Below are 17443 nucleotides of genomic sequence, written 5' to 3' on the forward strand. Positions count from 1 at the left end.
GTAATTTGTAATATGTGAATTTGTGCTATATTGGGTCAGTTTTAATAAATGGAGATGTTTAATTATAGTAAAAAGACTAGGAATATTTTTGCCATGTTCATACTTTTTGTCAATATCCGGTGATTTTTTTTGTTCAGGAGCATGCCTTGGCCCAGGCAGAACTGCTAAAGCGTCAAGAAGAACTGGAAAGAAAAGCAGCTGAACTAGATCGCAGAGAAAGGGAAATGCAGAGTCTCAATCAGCAAGGGGGTATGCATGAAAAATATACTTTAAATTTTTTTCTTAGAAACTTTCAATTTTACAGTGACACTGGGAAACAGATTTTGTAATGTCTTCAGGATAAAGAAGTTTATCTCCCTTGAGAAGATGGATACACTGAATAAACTGGGCTGTCCTTTCAGATTTTCAGTGAAAAAATTTTAAGTGTGACCTCTGGAGCATGTTATTCTCTTTTATATATTATTCTCTTCAGTTTTTGTTTTAGATTAGTATCTGAGTAATACTGCTGAATAGAAATAAAGCATTTTGAGACTAACTAACTTCTTAAAGTGACATCTCTTATTTCTCATCTACCTATTTATTGCTGTAGAACTTTTTTTGTTTGAAACATTTAATTTCTTTTGCTGTGTTACAAACACAATATTCTATACAAAGAGCGGAAATATCTATAATATCTAATATTCTATTATTAATATTTAATTAGATATTTTGTATGCCACAAACTTTGTGCTGTGCAAAATCAACAATTTTTTACAGCAATTTTGCAAGTGTGAGAAGATCTGCATCCTCTTAACTGAAGATACTTTGCTACAAGTTGATCTATGGGAATATTCTTTTTCAAAAGGAAGAACTGAAATTCAAAAAAACCCTAAAACCCAGCAAAGCAAATAACTGTGTATAAGGTTGACTTTATCTGGTCATTTCGCTTTTATATACAGTTACGTTTTATTTTCATATATGCTGGTCTTTTTTTTTGAATAAGCAATGTTACAATTCCAAGTTGCATAATTCCTTAGCAATTCAGATTGTCAGAGAAGTTTGTAAAATAGAATAAAATATTTTCAGTTGGAAGGGACTTACAGTGAATCACAGAATAGTGAGTTGGAATGGGACTTTGGAGATTATCTCCTCCAAGGCAGGGTGATACAGGAACAGAAATGCATCCAGGTGGGTTTTGAAGGTCTCCAGAGAGGGACTCTTCACAAAGCCCATTCCAGTGCTCTCAATGTAAATAAGTTCTTCCTCTTCTTGAGTGAAAGTTCTTGTGCTTTAGTATATTGCTATTGCTTCTTGTCCAGTATCTGGACATCACTGGAAAGTCTGGCATCATCCTCTTGGCACCCACTTCTGAGATATTTATGTGCATGGATGAGATCCCCTCAGTCTTCTCTTCTCTAGACTAAACAGGGGCCCAGCTCTCTCAGTCTCTCCTTGAGAGCATCTCCAGAGCTGCTCCAGACTCATCATCTTTGTGACCCATCACTGGACCCTCTCTGGGAGCTCTTTGTCTCTCTGGTGCTGAGGAGCCCAGAACTGGACACAGCACTCCAGATGTGGCCTTACCAGGGCCCAGCAGAGGGGGAGGATCAGCTCCCTTGGCTTCTGGCCACACTCTTCCCAATGCAGCCCAGGATCCCACTGGGCCTCCTGGCCACAAGGACTCACTGCTGGCTCATTGTCACCTTGAGATCCACCAAGACTCCCAGGTCCTTCTCTGCAGAGCTGCTCTTTAGTGGGGCAGCCCCAGCCTGTGCTGGTACTTGGGGTTATTCCTCCCCAGCTGCAGGACCCTGCCCTTGCCCTTGTTGAGCCTCATCAGGGTTCTCTCTGTGCAGCTCTCCAGCCTACCAAGGTCCAGCTGAAAGGCAGCAGAGCCTTCAGGAGTATCAGCCATTCCCCCAGTTTGTGCCATCAGCAAACCTGCTGAGGGTACCTTGGATCCCTTCATCCAGGCCAGTGATAAACAAGTTGAGGGAGACTGGACCCAGTATTGATCCCTGGGGAACACCACTGCCTGCTGGATTCTACTGCCCTGATCCTGACCCTCTGAGCTCTGCCATTCAGCCAGTCCTTGGTCCACCCCACTGTCCATTCATCCAAACCATGTTTCCTGTGCCTACCTGTGAGGATGTGATGGGAGATGGTGCCCAAAGCCTTGCTGAAGTGGAGGCAGACAACATCCACTGCTCTCCCCTCACCTCCCCATCCTGCCCTGCCATCACAGAAGGCTGTCAGATTGGTCAAGCACGACTTCCCCTTGGGGAATCCCTGCTGATTAGTCCTGATGGCCTTCTTTTCTTCTACATGCTTGGTGGTGGCCTCCAGAATGTTCTTACCTTTCCAGGGATGGAGGTGAGGCTGACTGGCTGGTAGTTTCCTGGATTCCCCTCCTTCTTGCCAGTTTTGAAGATGAGACTAACATTGGCTTTCCTTCAGTAATTGGGCCCTGTTTTGTGTGATTTTTCTAAGATGGTAGAGAGTGGCTTAGCTACATCATCTGACAGCTCCCTCAGCACCTGTGGGTGTATCTCATCAGGGCCTGTGGATTTGTGTGTGTCAGAAGTCTGCACAGTTGGTCTCTAATCAAGCCCTTTATGACAGGGGGAAATCTTCTGTTCTCCAGCCTTCCTCTCCTTACCCCAAGGTCTGGGATTCCTGAGGGCTGGCCTCAGCCTTTAACACTGAAGGAAAGAAGGCATTCAATAATCCTGTCTTCTCTCTGTCTTCCTTCACTAGGACACCTATCTGATTCAACAGTGAGTCCACATGTTCCCTAGTTTTCTTTTTGCTGCTGATGTACTTGTAGAAATACATTCTGCTTCTGCATGTTGTCCTTTATATCATTTGACAGACTTAATTGCCAGTGGGCCTTGGTCTTTCTTGTCACATCCCTGCATACTCTGATGATGTTCCTATAGTCCTCCAATGTAACCTGCTCTTTTTCCCACATCCCATAAATTTCTTTCTTGTGTTTGAAATTTACCAGAAGCTCTGTGGTTACCCATGCAAGTCTCTTGCCCCCTCTCCCTGATTTCTTGCTTATGAGAATGCACTGGACTTGAGGAAGTGATGTGTGAATATTGACCAGCTTTTTGGATCCCCTTCTCCCCTGGAGCCCTAACCCATGAGATTATGCTAAGCACGTCTTTGAAGAGGCTGAAGTTAGCTCTCTGGAACTTTAGGATTCTAGTCCTGATTGCTGCTTTACCTCCTTTACACAGGATCTTGAGTTCTACCATCTCATGGTTGCTATAGCCCAGGCTGGCCTCAGCCTTCACATCTTAAACCAGTCCCTTCTGGTTTGATTGTTGTCTCAGTTTAGAGACAAATTTTAGGAGAAAATGCTCTGGAATGAGTGTTTTCTCTAAAGAGGACTTAAGTAATCCCTTTTTGCCAATGAGAAATGAATTGCAGTGGATGAAAGTGAAAAAAACTTGTTCATAAACAAAGCATTGTGCCCACAAGACACAGAAAAAAAATTGAATAAATGCTAGTTATTAAAATTTTAGAACCTTACCCCCCAGCTCCCAATTGGCTGTGTGGCTTGGAAGGAAAAAAAAATGGCAGCTGGCCCCTTGTTGTCGTGGAAGGGGAAAACGGACTTCATACAGCAACTCAGGCAAAACAGATGGGAACCTGTTGAACTTCTGGTGTTGGTGTCCTCCTCGCAGCAGATGAAGCTGGTGGATTTTGGTGTCCTTTCTCTTGTTGGTTCTGCCTTTTTTCTCTGAGATCTGGGACTCAGAGCAGCCCCCTGCTGGTCCACTGTCTTGGCGATTCATACCGACCAAAAACGCAGCAGAAACGGTTCAAGAAAAAAAAACAAGAAGCTTCTGAAGGGATTCTTGCTGCAGCCTCCAGGCCAGGGGAAAGGAAGGAAAAACCCCTTTGGGCTTAAGCTGGCTAAAACTAATCTAGTGAAAGCAAGAATGTAATATCTTGATGCACACCACAGCTGCATGCTCTGGAGAGAGGCTTTGAGTAAAACCCACTTGGGAACCCAAGGCTCCCCACTCCTCCTCCAGTTCATCTTAAAGCTATAGCAGCCATTTCTGGGAATAAAGCAGATGATTAGGGAATAGAGTATAATTATAAAACTACCCCAAGACAATCGTCCAGCAGCACATCTTTCTTCATTGGCTCTTACACTGCATGCTTCAAAAATTATCTTCAGTGATCTTTAGGAATTTCCTGGACCATGTGTGCTGAACCATGTTGTCCTGCGAACAAATACCAGGATCGTTGAAGTCCCCAGGAGGAGGCTATTGCCACCTGTCCACAGAAAGCCTCATGAACTTTCTCCTGCTCATCAGGTGGCTTATAAGTAAGCACTCACAACAGTATCACCCATATTAGCCTGTCCCTTAATTCTCACCCATAAACTGTCAACTCATTTGTCTGCCTCTGAATAGAGCTTGATAGAGCCTTGTGACTGCACATAGACTTCTATTTCTTCTTGCTTGTTCCTCATGCTGCTGTGTGTTTGTGTGCAGGCACTTCAGAGAGGTAATCAAGTATCCAGATTCCCTAGATGGGAGTGTAAGAGGATTTATTATAACCATGAACACCCTTCATGTCATTAGCCATGTGATTCTCTTGAATAATGATCTTGAGAAGCAGTCAAGGAACATGGTTGTCATGATGTCCTCCCTAGAAGGAAGCAATAGAAGGAAACAATAGCATGATCTATGGGGGGGCCATAGATCATTCACTTTGGACTCCACCCCTGTGTCCTGTAGTCTAAAGGCCATCTCACCAAATTGGCCAGCATGCTGCTGGAGATTCTCTTGCCATTTTTTAACAGATGGATCCCATTCTTCCCTAACAGGCTACAATCATTTAAGCACAACCCATTATTAGAAAAGCCAAAACTTTGATGGCAGCCAGGAAGCCAGACTTTCATCTGTACAGTGCAGCTGCTTCTGGTTGTTCCTGTTTCTGTGACCAGGAAGATAGATGAGAAGACGGTTTGGGCACCAGTGTTTATCATGCATCTTGCCAGCGTTTTATAGTCTTCCTTGACCCTTCCTATTTTTTGGCTTGTGGTATAATTTGTACCCATGTGAAAAAGTAATAGTGGATAGTGGTCCATGCTCCTGACAAGTTGGGCTACTCTCTTGGCAGCATCATGTATCTTTGACCCTACTAGGCAGCATTTCCTTTTGTGACTCTTGATCAGGCTGGTAGATGGGGTCCCAGTGACCTCCACCACAATTACTCTTCTTACAGTAATGACTATGTGCTGCTGGTCCAGATGCTCCTTGTTGGACTTGCTAATGGCCATCTAAAGCCTTTAAAACATCATATGTGTTTAGATATGGTTTATGTGGATGTTGGAGGATAGAGGTTGGACTTGAACTCTGTTTGTGGGTCACCAGGATCCAAGGTGTCTCACAATCCGTGATGTTCCATTGTGGACATACGGTCTTGAAGCCATTTCTCTATCTCTGTTTCATCCCTAACACTGCACAGCCTGCTGCAATCTGTCCACCTTCTGCAACAGTTCATCAAACTTTGCACATTTCATGCAGGTGCAAGCCTTTTCTCCAGTAGAAATATCTGTGCAAACTCCCACCTGTACTTGTGTCTCTTCCCTTTCCAGTTCCCTCAGTGGATGTGTCAGTCAGACTTCTTTGGGGATGTCTCAGTAGACACACTTGTTTTGATTCTGAGACAAGTGTCCACCATTATGGCAGAGACGTAAGGCACTTAGCAGTTACCTGAAGCATGAGCAGTTACCTGCAGATTTCAGCACCCTCCCTGCTTGCCCTGCTGCACAAACTGCCACACATCATCTTTTTGATGCACCATGGTCACTTGTGCTCCCTAAAGCCGATTGAGTCACCCACTCTGCTCCTGGTAATGCTCACTCCCTGACTGGTTAGTGAGAGCTTCTGAGTCCTGATAGGGCTTTGGGCTACTGCTCAAGTGTCCCTGAGCTCAAGAAACCTCTGGACAGCTTGATCTAACGCTCACCCCATAAATGTACTTTGGCTGCTGCTGCTGCCCTCCTGACTGATAATGGCCATATAGTCCAACTGCCTGCCCACTTTGGTACTAATAAGTTAAAGCATGTTAGTAAGGGCATTTTTCATATGCCCTGAAACACTGGTATGCTGAGGACATTGACCAATCATCTAGGAAAAACATTCTGGTGTTTGACCATTTTCTTGGTAAAGAAATGCTTCCTGATGTCTGTTGTGGACCTACTCTGCCATAACTTTGAACTATTCTGTCTATCACCTTTCTGTATCCCAGGGACATACGCACTAATTTGGACTCCTTTGAAAATACAGTAGAGTGGTCTTGATTGGAGAGCAGGGTCTTTTGCATTTCTCTAGCTATTTGCATTCATTTACCTTAAGACACTGGCTGCACATCTAGGACACTGTTGTCACATGTTGTCTTAACTTACTACAGTGAAAGATCTTCAAGCACACGTGTCACCTCAGCTTTGGCCTCCTCTGCTCAGGTTCTGTGCAGTATTGCATTCGAACTAACAAAAGTGTGATGCTTCCTATTTCAATTAATTCATTTGGTCACATGGTGATTAATATATATCTCTTGCATCCAGAGTTTGAAATGCTATGGGCAAAGGTTTGTTGCAGTGATTGTCTCAGTTGAATCTCCGAGTCTGTGCTTGGTATGACTTGTGTTCAGCAGAATGTATAGTCTGCCCTGTGATCAGATAAGCATACAGGAAATCCAGGTGTCTGATCCTGTGTCCTTTGCAGTGTCCCCACTCTGTCACACAACTGTATCAAAATACAGTGATGCTATAGGACATACTCTTGTTAGAAAAAGGTACTTAAAGACCATTTCAGTAACTGTCTTTCTCGAGACTTCTTGCCTTTTAGGTAAGTTCTGACAGGAAACTGTATTGAAAACTAAAGATACTTTGACGCTAAAAATATCAGGTTTCTGAAAATGTCAGATGTCTTTTATTTAGATAAAATACTGTACTTTTCTTGACCTGAATTCACTTAATTGTATTTAATTTCTGAAGTTTATGTTGAGGATTGCTCTTAAAACTCTTGGGTTTTGGTAGCCCAGGTTATCAATTCAGTTGAGAAACTCATGCATAAACAGTTCAAACAAGTTCAAATGTGTATATCTTTCAAGTATACAGAGACTGAAACTACATTATAAAGGTCTTTTTAAACTTTTTTCTTTATTTTCTGTTTTGCAGGTAGAAAAAATAACTGGCCACCTCTTCCTGAGAATTTTCCTGTAGGTCCTTGTTTTTACCAGGATTTTTCAGTAGATATTCCTGTAGAATTCCAGAAGACAGTAAAGATTATGTACTATTTGTGGATGTGTAAGTATTTTCTTTTTTAGCAAAACGAAGTGCCTATTCAAACTTGGTTATACATAATACATATTTTCTGCTTTGGGTTTTGGGACTTCTGTAATGAAAAATTATTTTAAATCCAGAAGCCAAATGTTGAAGCAAAATTTTATGTTAGCTTCAGTTTTAAAAGTATTGAATTACCCCATAAAAGCTTCCACAGAAAGAAAAAGGATTATCCTAGGGCAATTTGGTTCTAATGTATTGCATTTGTCTGGCTTAAGTTTCTCCAGTTGTAAAATGAACTTTATTAACTTAGAAATTAACTTATTTATTAACTTAGAAATAATTTTACTGTTTTTAAAATCAGCTTATATGTTAAGGAATAAATCTCATAATTAATGTTAATAGACCTTTGATTTCAAGAAGTATAATACCCATTTGCTTTAATATACATAGTTTTATATAGTTTAATACAGTTTTAATCTATAGCAAAGGCTTTATATCATTTTACTCTTTCTTAAGAAATAGTGTAAAGTAGTTGAAGAATCAGTCCATGTTAAACTATCTCTGCACCATCTTTGTAGGGTTAATTTTGCCCTCACTGGCAGGCTGTGTTTTGTCAGGAGAAATGCTGGATTAAACAAATTGCCACACTTGTTTCTTCTGCCTCATCCACTATGATTGATAAAAGCCTGATAAATACTCTGACTAATGAAATTTCAAGATTCAGATACTTTGATGCCTTTAATATATTTTTAACCTTCTATGAAAGTGTGGATTTCAGATGTTTTCTGTACTTTTTTTCATAGCTTAAGATGTAGTTAAGAATTCTTCGTAATTTCACACTTTACTCTGGTAATCTTATTGCTGTGATTGAACCACGTAATTGAAACGCAAGAAATGAGCAGACAGCATTGAATCAAATCAATTCCACTTCATCATAATCTAGAGCTTTCTATATTCATTGCTAGATTGTTAATCTTCAAATAAACAACTGTAGAGCGTATGACTAGTTACTCTCATAAAGTTGGCAGGTAATTTAGATGTATACGAAATCTAAGGTGAAATATTCAGAATTTTAGGATGGTTACCAATTCTGGCCATTTGCAGAGTTGAGCTCTTAAAGTGCCTATGTTCCAATATGAGGTGAAGTTGGGCAGTTAGAATTGGAATATTAATACTGTTCTTAATTTTCCTTCTTACGGCAACAAGTAAAGAGAGAAGCAGTATTATATTATTTTAAAATATATAGGAGCTGTGCTTTTATACTGACACGACCTCTTATGTTTTAGATAGACTGAGATTTCAAGCATGTCTTCTTGCACTCTTTGTTCTTTAGCTGTAGTACTCTTTGACTTACATATTCCTCATGAAGGCAGGAACAGGGCATAATAAATGAAAAGAAAGACAAAAGCTATTTCACAGTTTAAAAAAAAAAAAGATAAAAAATACTGGGTATAGAAGTCCATGCCTTAGGGTTGGCTGTTAATCAGTCCTTGTGACTCTTCTTTCCTAGGATTGCATCTGTGTGGTTTGGTAGTTTCTCATTGACTGTTTTTTCCTCTGGGGAGGTAGTTATTCCCATAGTAAACCTACTACAGCTTGCCACTCTAAATTTTATTTCCTCTTCCAGAACTTCCTGTGTCTTGTAAGGTCTAGGGGTTCTGTAAACTAATCACACTTGGGTAAATCTAGTACTGCATTCTCACCACTTTATAAAGTAGGTCCTTTTCCTTTGTAGTGGCCCTGGGAACAAACTTTATAGTTTAGTTTTCTGTTTTCACAGTTAGTATTAATTTTGTGACATCATTCATGGTTTTTGTGTCTATGGGGAAACTTCTTTGCCTATTTAAGGTCCATATGCTCTTCCTTTCATGAAAAAACAATTGTTTGTATCCCTGTTTCATTAACTCATCCTTCTTTTCTCCTTTTGTATCAGAAGTCAGAGTTTTCTAATTCTTTGATGTGGTTTTATCTTTGCACATTTTTTCTGTGGGGTGGAACCTTTTTTTTTTTTTAAACAGACTGAATGCTCACATGTTTCTGTGAACTGTAACAATCTGTTAGCAGTGACTTTTCAGAGTTGCCATTGGAGCTTTTCTAGTCTATCTTGACTTTGTGGCCATTGATGCTTTAAGGGGTTGCACATGAAAATGACAGTTTTCTTAGCTCATTAGCATTGAGCACTGATTTTTAGATCTTTTTGTCCAGTGTCAAGTACAATGTTTCTTGACTTGTGCTAACAGTCAAAAACAGGTCCAAAAGCACATTTTCCAGCTACTTTCTCCACAGGCTGATAGCAAATGCCAAATAAACACCACTGATTTTCAAAGAACATTTCTTATTTGAAGTTACAAAGTGAAGAGATTCTGGTAGAAAAATAATACCCTGAAGTGCCAACTTTTTTTTCTTTTTTTGTTTAGGAGAGTTTAATCTTATCCTCTGTCTGAGTATATGATAGATGGTGTGTGTATATATATATATATATTCATAATCAGTCTGTATAGATATATAGATAGCCTAGATAGCCTATGTGTATAAATATAGATAGTTCTGCCTGTCTTTGAGAACCTCCAACGATAGACACTTCACAAACTCCCTCCAAGCCTGTTCTAATGGATTGCTGTCGTTTAGAATTACAAGATGTTTCTTGGTATTATAATTTAATTCTCTTCTCTTGTGTTTGATATTCCCTGTTCTATCCACTGTTATTACGGAAAATGTATTTATCCCCATTAGGCATCTCCTTTTGCCTTATTTAGCATAGTTCACTCAGCCTTTCTTTGTGGGATGTTTTCTCGAGGTTTGACTGGTTGTTGTCATACAGATTCACTGTTGGTCCACTCTGTGTTATTATTATTATTTTTTTAGCATGTAGCATCAGGAAATTTTTTAAAAGTACCTTCACATTTTAAATAGTATGTTTATATGCCGGTCCACTGTTTAATACTTGTGTTATGTTATCTAAGTCTGTTTTAGAATCTGCTTTTTCCCTACGGAAGATCTTTCTCTTTTTTTGTAAGGCATCTTAGTATATCTCTCCCAAGTGAGCAGAACAGACTAGGAACAAAAGCCTGAACAAATCTGAAGCTATTTGGTGCTCCCGGGTTGCGTGTGATCAAACTTCACTAGCTCAGTCCTCACTAGTGAGTTGCCTTGTGGCTTCTGAACTCTTTATTCTATAGGCATCCCATTTGCCTTTAGACAGTTCCAGTCCACGGTAACAGTCATGTGTCCTAGTGTGAACTTAGTTTTCCTGAGAATATAATCAATGAAACATTACTAAAATTAAACTTAGTACCAAACTTTGTTTTCTTACAGTCTCAGATGGAATAGCAAAATCATCTCAATAATGTACATTCCAAATATCTTCAGTACAACTTGTAGTCTTTATCTACAACTCACTTTCAGACATTTATGGAAGATAATGTGTAGTTAATTAAGACAATATATCTAAGGAGAATTCTTCTGTTCAGGGAAGTTTATACAAAAAAAAAGCGAAGTATTAATATTTATTAAACTAATGCAGTTTCCCATTGTTGACTCTTATTCTGGCATGAACGCCTTTTATTTCAACTTCAGCTGCTTCCACGCACAAACTAGGAGAAGGCTTTCTTGAATCACTCTGAGTACTCTATTGCTATAGCTTAGAGGTTGTCATAAAGACGTTGCATGTCGCAGACTTCTACCAAAGCCCTAGGTGATTTCAGCCCCCAGGTGGTCATTATTTTCTAATAGTTTGATTATGGTTTAATTTGCTGAGGCAAATAGGTGGAAGGTACTTAAAACTGTTATCCTGAACCTACAACCACGTCTGTTCATATAAGAGCTAAACTTGTCTAGATCCCTTAGTGAAAGTGTTGTTTTAAAGGATAAATGATTCTCTGTACCTTGCAGCAAGCAGGCTCAGAGAAGGGCAAGCGCAATGAAGTGAGATTTGCAGTCAAGTCTGCTGTCTTTGCCTATGTCTTGCTAATAATATGATTTATCTGAGGAAATGTTTTTAGTTTCGTCAGTGTTCCATGCAATGATCTGTGTATCTTGCTTCTAAGAGTTTTTTCCCACTGTGTTGATTTAGAGCTCAAGTCATAATTAAGACAGCAACAAAGAGTTTCAGGATTGTCTTTTTCAGAATCTTTAGTATCTTGCCTGTTCTGTTAACCTTACCATCCAGTAGAATGCCTAAAATATTGCTCTGAACTTAAGTAAAACAAAAATTATTGCTATCAGGAGCAGTTTGTACAGTTATAAATACCCTACTTTATCCTGATCCACAAGGAAAGAAATTGTTCTCTGAGGCAGCAAAATCCCTCCTGAATCACTGGTTATTGCTGAACAAAGAGAGAAATCCATGTTCATCTTTGAAGTCTAGCAGAACTAACTTCTGTGCCAGATAGCATGAAGGTAGTAGTTGTAATGTTTCTTAATATTGCCTTATTCTGTTCTAAGAAGTAAACTTAATTGAAATAAAATGTGAAGTCATAATTCAAATGTATGTTTTTCAGTAAAAATTGAATATTTAATGTGTAACAAGGTCTGCCAATGAGAAAATCATAGAATTGAGCTAACCACAGACCACCAAAAAGGCAGATGTTCTAAGAAAGACCAGTGTTGTAAGAAATATTTGAATATACAAAATATATTAAAGCATTTAGAACAGCTTGCAGACCATGTTTTACTGAGGAATATTCTTAGTAAGTGATTTTTTTTGTTTTGTTTTATTATATGGAAGACAAAGAGCTTTCTGTTGAAAGAAGATTATTTTGGAAATTTTTGTCTTCAAATTTGAACGTGTACAGTGCTTATTTTGTGATGCACTTTATGTAATTTTTAAGCTTTCTCTCAAAAAAATATTCAGTAGTCTCATAAATATTTGTATTCAGTTATTGCTGTTGAAAAAAATCAATTATTGCAGCCGTAGAAACCTCTTTTTTCCTAATTTAATGTTTGAAAGTATTTTTTTTTGATAGAATATTTTCAATTGCCAGGTATTTGGTGGTACTTGAATTTTCATGTAGAGTGCTCTCACTTGTGAATACAGGGTTTACCTGAAATTTAGAAATCTATATAAATCAATTTATTACAGAACACTTTGAGAGGGTATTGGTATTGTCAGCATGCTGATGTCTTGTTTAAAATGCTGTTTTGTTTAAATGTTTAAAACATTTATAAGTTCAGATACAACTTTAGCTTTTATTTTGCTTTTGCTTCTACAGTCCATACAGTGACACTCTTCCTTAATATCTTTGGATGTTTGGCCTGGTTTTACGTTGATTCTACACGAGGAGTTGATTTTGGATTGAGTATTCTCTGGTTCTTGCTTTTTACCCCTTGTTCTTTTGTCTGCTGGTACAGACCACTTTATGGAGCTTTCAGGTAAAAACTTCAGCCTGACTTAGAATATTTAGAGACTTGTCAAAATGCATTAACATTCCAAAATTTGCTTGATTATCATTTTGATAATCCTTTAACGTGCTTTCATTAGAAACAGAGCATTTGCAGATGCCAGTAGTTAGTAATATCATGGAATATCCTAAAAAACATTTATCCTTTTTACCACAGACAAAGTGTTTGTTGGAAATATTTAACTTCGTTAAAGTTAATAAGGGCTAGTAACAATTGCATAGAACATTCTCATTTAATCTCTGTCTTTTCACACCAAGAATTTGAGTAGGTTAGTAGTCAATAGTGTCTTAAATGTTATGCTTCCTGAATGAACTTCATAAATAGCTGCTCTTAAAATCTTGTATTTTTAAGTGATAGACACCTACAGTATCTGTAACTGAAATAGCCTGAGATTCTTAAGAATTAACAGAGCAGGTACATAGTAAACAAACTAGTATTTTTCCTAGCCTTAGTAATCTTTGCAAACTTCAGAAGCATGAGGTGTGTGATTAAGAATAAGATGGTGTATTTGCATGCAAAATTAAACTTTTTCTTAGTGAAGATCAGCATGTAGGGATTTAAAGTCCTGTACTCCTAAAGTTTTGGGGTTTTTTTAGGTTGAAGTGATTCAGGATGTTCTCAGTTAAAATACCCTTATTTTTGCATTAAAAGATTGATGACCAGAAGTTGCAATTAGCTGTAACTCTCAGACTACAGGAAGTATTTCTTTTGTTAAATTAGGACGTATTGCTATAGCCACATATCTTTGAGGAATCATATAGTTTAACGTTCATTTCTTGTCTGGTAAATCCATAGCTTTTCTTAGAGAAAATTGGTTGGTTGAGAAAGGAAAACTACTACTTGCATATTCAACTTTCAGTTCAGTTGCTCAGCTGAAAATGAAATAATTATTGAACTGAACTGGTTGTGTAGAAATTACAAACTCCCTTCTGCAAGAAGAGCTATTAAGGGCAAAATCTGTTTTTGTAACTTAACTAAATAATTTCTGCTTTCTTAACAACTCTAGTAGCAAGCATATCATATGATCAATAGTTTTGACAGTAGTAGGTTGAGTCTTCATTGAAATTTTGCCTGTATATTTATATTTGGTTGGTTTATTTATTTTTTTTATCTTTTTTTATTTTCAGTCTTTGTAAGGCTGGCATTTTAGTAATTTAAACAGCAAATATTTTTAGTACATTTTACTTAAAATAACAGCTGCTTCAGTATGTTGGAGTGCCCTGTGTTTCAGTAATTCCATACAAGATTTTATTTCCTTTCACAAGTTAAATATTCTCTTCCCTTCTTGCCATCACTGTGAACTTCAGTCTGAAAGTAGAGCAGAATTCTTTATACAAACTTAAATTGTTAGTTGAAGAGGCCGTGCTCTGGGCTGAGCAGAACTATTCTCACCTTTCTTAGATATGAAGGTGGCAAAATCGCTTTATTAAAGAAGAAACAGGAGCTCTTGTAAATAAACACTCCAAAAAGCCACAGAATTGCTGACACTTCAAGTCACTTGATAGATGAAAGTACTTATCCTCTTGTTAATGCAGAAAAAAGTTAGATTGTTACTACAGAATATGAATAAAAATCATGATCTTTCTGTCTGTTTTAATCTTTTTCCTTCCACCTCTTTCAGGAGTGACAGTTCATTCAGGTTCTTTGTGTTCTTCTTTGTATATATCTGCCAGTTTGCTGTACATGTACTTCAAGCTGCAGGATTTCAAAGATGGGGAAACTGGTAAGTATTCTGTTTGCCATAACGTTGTACAGTCCATAAGTCAGACAGATTTGAAGTTAACAACTGCAATAAATCCAGTCTGTGATTTCAAAGGAATAAACATGTGTTCAGTGGAATGTTACATTTAGCTCTTAAAAGAAAGCATTTTTGGAGTGCTCTTAACTAGGAGAAGTGGGTGAAATGTATCCAAAGAATGTGAAGTACTTCTGTTACTAGGCTGGTTAAAATTTTATCCTTTGATTTAAACCACTTTGAACCAATTACTCTTTCATTACTGCCTCTGTTTTAGTGGTGTAAGGAGTTGTTACTTGTTCTGTATTTAAGGTAAAGAAAAGTAAAAATTTAGACATTAATAATATATACTTGGCATATTTTTTGTATTGTTAGGTATTTATAATTATATTAATATGCTTCCTACTTATTGAGAAATTCATGGCTAAAATTTGTAGAACGAGATAACAAGGCATTTGGGTGAATATCTTTGATATTATTTTAAAAGTTCATTTGTCTGAGTCACATCCGTATTCTGTAATAAGTTGATCTTTCTTTTAAATGTTTGCAAATATATGAGCTTTTGCATGAAGCTTGTATGTATATTATCTTTTATTTGAGTCTTTGAGGTCTAATATTTATATTTTACAAGGAGAGACTATGGGGAATCAGTCACTGTCCATGATCTAAAGGAATTAACTAAAAGCGAGGTTGTGCTAGCTGGCTGGTAACATGAAGTCATGAGTGGCAGTGCTGTAGCTGGGTAATGACACTTCCCTCTATCAGTGCTTTTTGCTACAAACCTCAGAATATGTGCAAGGCAGACAAAACAGCATTGCTTTAGAATTGTTATATAAGAAAAGATCCTGCTTGATTATTTTTGCTCTGGAATCCTCTATTGCTTATTCATCCAAGTCTGGGAAGTGTGCTTTTAAGCATACTTGGGGAAGGAGTATTGAAAGTAGCCAGATGATCAGAAAATCCTAATTACAGTTCAGATTTTGGGGTTTTGTGGTAGGTTACAGTGGGACATAGCAGATATCAAAGCAGTGTGAAGGGAAAGTTGTAGAGTTTTGATTTACATAATTTTTTGCCTTTTTTTTTTTTTTTTTTTTTTTTTTAGTACCTTTAAAATCTTTTTCATGTTAATGCATGGGGTTTTGTTCTTAAGGCAGTCTGCTTTTTTTAGTTTTCAGGTCTGAAACTGTTGGTGTCTGTTGGTGTTTCAATTATGAAGAATGGGGAAATGCTTGAAGTAGATACATATATAGCAGTTTTTTCTATTAGTTCATCTGATGCTCTCTACTTAAAAAATTATATTAACCTCAGTTGAGAAAGCATAACTTTGTGGATACAATTGAATGAATCTTCACATGGAAGATGTATATGTGTGGTATTTTCCTGTTCCATATTTATAGAAGTTAGAAACTATATTTTAGGGATATTTTCTCATTTATGAATTCATGTAGTTTTGAATCAATCTGAAATGACAGTATAACAAAAAAACATGAAGAAGTTGAGAAGCAGCTCTCTAATTTCTCCACAATTTTGCTCAAAGATAATAATATTTACAGCAATTTTTCATATAGTTTCACTGCATTTTCTGTGAAAAAATGGAAGTAAAGCTTTAAAAGCATATTATAGAACCAAAATATGCATATGTAAAATTCCCATTATTTTTCTTCAAAAATACTCAAAATTATTCAAAACCAGAAGGTTATGAAGTTTTTTTTGGTGACAGTATCTTTGGTTAAATGGTTCATGTGCTGTACTAGTAAAATTTGTTCTTTCTCCTTCCTTCAGTGGGTGGATTTCATCTCTTACTGGACTTAATAAGAGTATTCCTGTTGGCATTATGATGATAATCATAGCTGCACTTTTCACAGCATCTGCTGTTATCTCACTAGTTATGTTTAAAAAGGTAAGTTACATATTATTTCCCTCTTTTGTTTCTACATTTGATTTGGATTTTGCTTTCTATCTTGAGAGAAGTAGTCTTTCACAAAGTAGTGGGGATTAAGGTATATTCTTCAAGGTGAGCCTTACCTATTAACAACTGTACAGTTTTGCTTATACTGTTGTGGAGTTACAAAATGGTGTTTGTACAATGCAGGTATTTTCTTCAAATGGGGAAGGAAAGCTCTGAGTTAGAGAACCTTAGAGGTATCCCCACAAAGGACTAGGTGAATGCACTGGACACTGATTGCTGCTGTAGATGCCAGGTTGTCCATCAGGTACAGAGAAGTGTGACTCAGGTGATTGCTAAGTTTCAGCTGTTACCCAATCATTCACATTAAAATCAATAGAGAGATGCTCAACACCTCATCTATCTTTATCTCTGTTTTTAAATATTTTTTGCCAGCAGGATCATAAAAACTCAAAGAAATAAGTATAGATATTGATGTATTAGTAAGTCATTGAGATAAATGTAACTGAGAATTATGATGATGATGTGCTGGCTGAATTCTAGTAATTCAGCCTCAGTTACAGTTAGGTTTAAAGATTTTACACATGCACAAATTCTTTTGACCTGTTCACAGTAAACTAGAAATTTTAAGTGTGTCCCTGGAGATGTCCTTTCTCATCTTCTGTAGAGATACTCTATAATGAGAAGAAACAAGCAAGAAAAGGACATGGTAGAATATGTTTTTACACTTTTCATGCATCCAGATTCTTCCCAAAAATCTGCATATTCATATATGACTTGGTATATCCTTATGGATGGGAAATAGTCACATTTATTAGAGGAAAAAGTTATGTTAATTTCCCTGCTACACTGGAATGAAAATGTCTTTGTAATATTATTTGACAACCTTTTCGTGACTTAACTGAGTCACAAATAGCATTTGAATTTTAATACTCAGGTAATTGGAAGTTAATCAGGATTTTTTATCTGGTTTTGTTGATTTTTTTATTTGTTATATGCCATATTGTTAAGAGTGTTTGTAAGCCATGTTATTTATTCTTCTGGTTATTATGCAGAGCTATTGGTTATCAGACTCATTTTGCAAATGTACCTGTGTAATTAGGAT

At 37.3% G+C, this 17443-nt stretch overlaps 1 protein-coding gene across 2 annotated transcripts in view; it reads left to right on the forward strand.

Moving 5' to 3' along the window:
* SCAMP1 (secretory carrier membrane protein 1) overlaps positions 1–17443 on the forward strand; it is a 37820-nt gene that overhangs the window by 16768 nt on the left and 3609 nt on the right. For both annotated transcript variants that reach the window (XM_056514725.1, XM_056514726.1), the window contains 5 exons: positions 138–249; positions 7190–7318; positions 12508–12667; positions 14319–14420; positions 16215–16332. In XM_056514725.1, coding sequence (XP_056370700.1) covers positions 138–249; positions 7190–7318; positions 12508–12667; positions 14319–14420; positions 16215–16332 — 621 coding nt within the window. The remainder of the gene's footprint in view (positions 1–137; positions 250–7189; positions 7319–12507; positions 12668–14318; positions 14421–16214; positions 16333–17443) is intronic.

The sequence above is a fragment of the Oenanthe melanoleuca genome, chromosome Z (genome assembly GCF_029582105.1).
Source record: "Oenanthe melanoleuca isolate GR-GAL-2019-014 chromosome Z, OMel1.0, whole genome shotgun sequence".
Lineage (NCBI taxonomy): Eukaryota > Metazoa > Chordata > Aves > Passeriformes > Muscicapidae > Oenanthe > Oenanthe melanoleuca.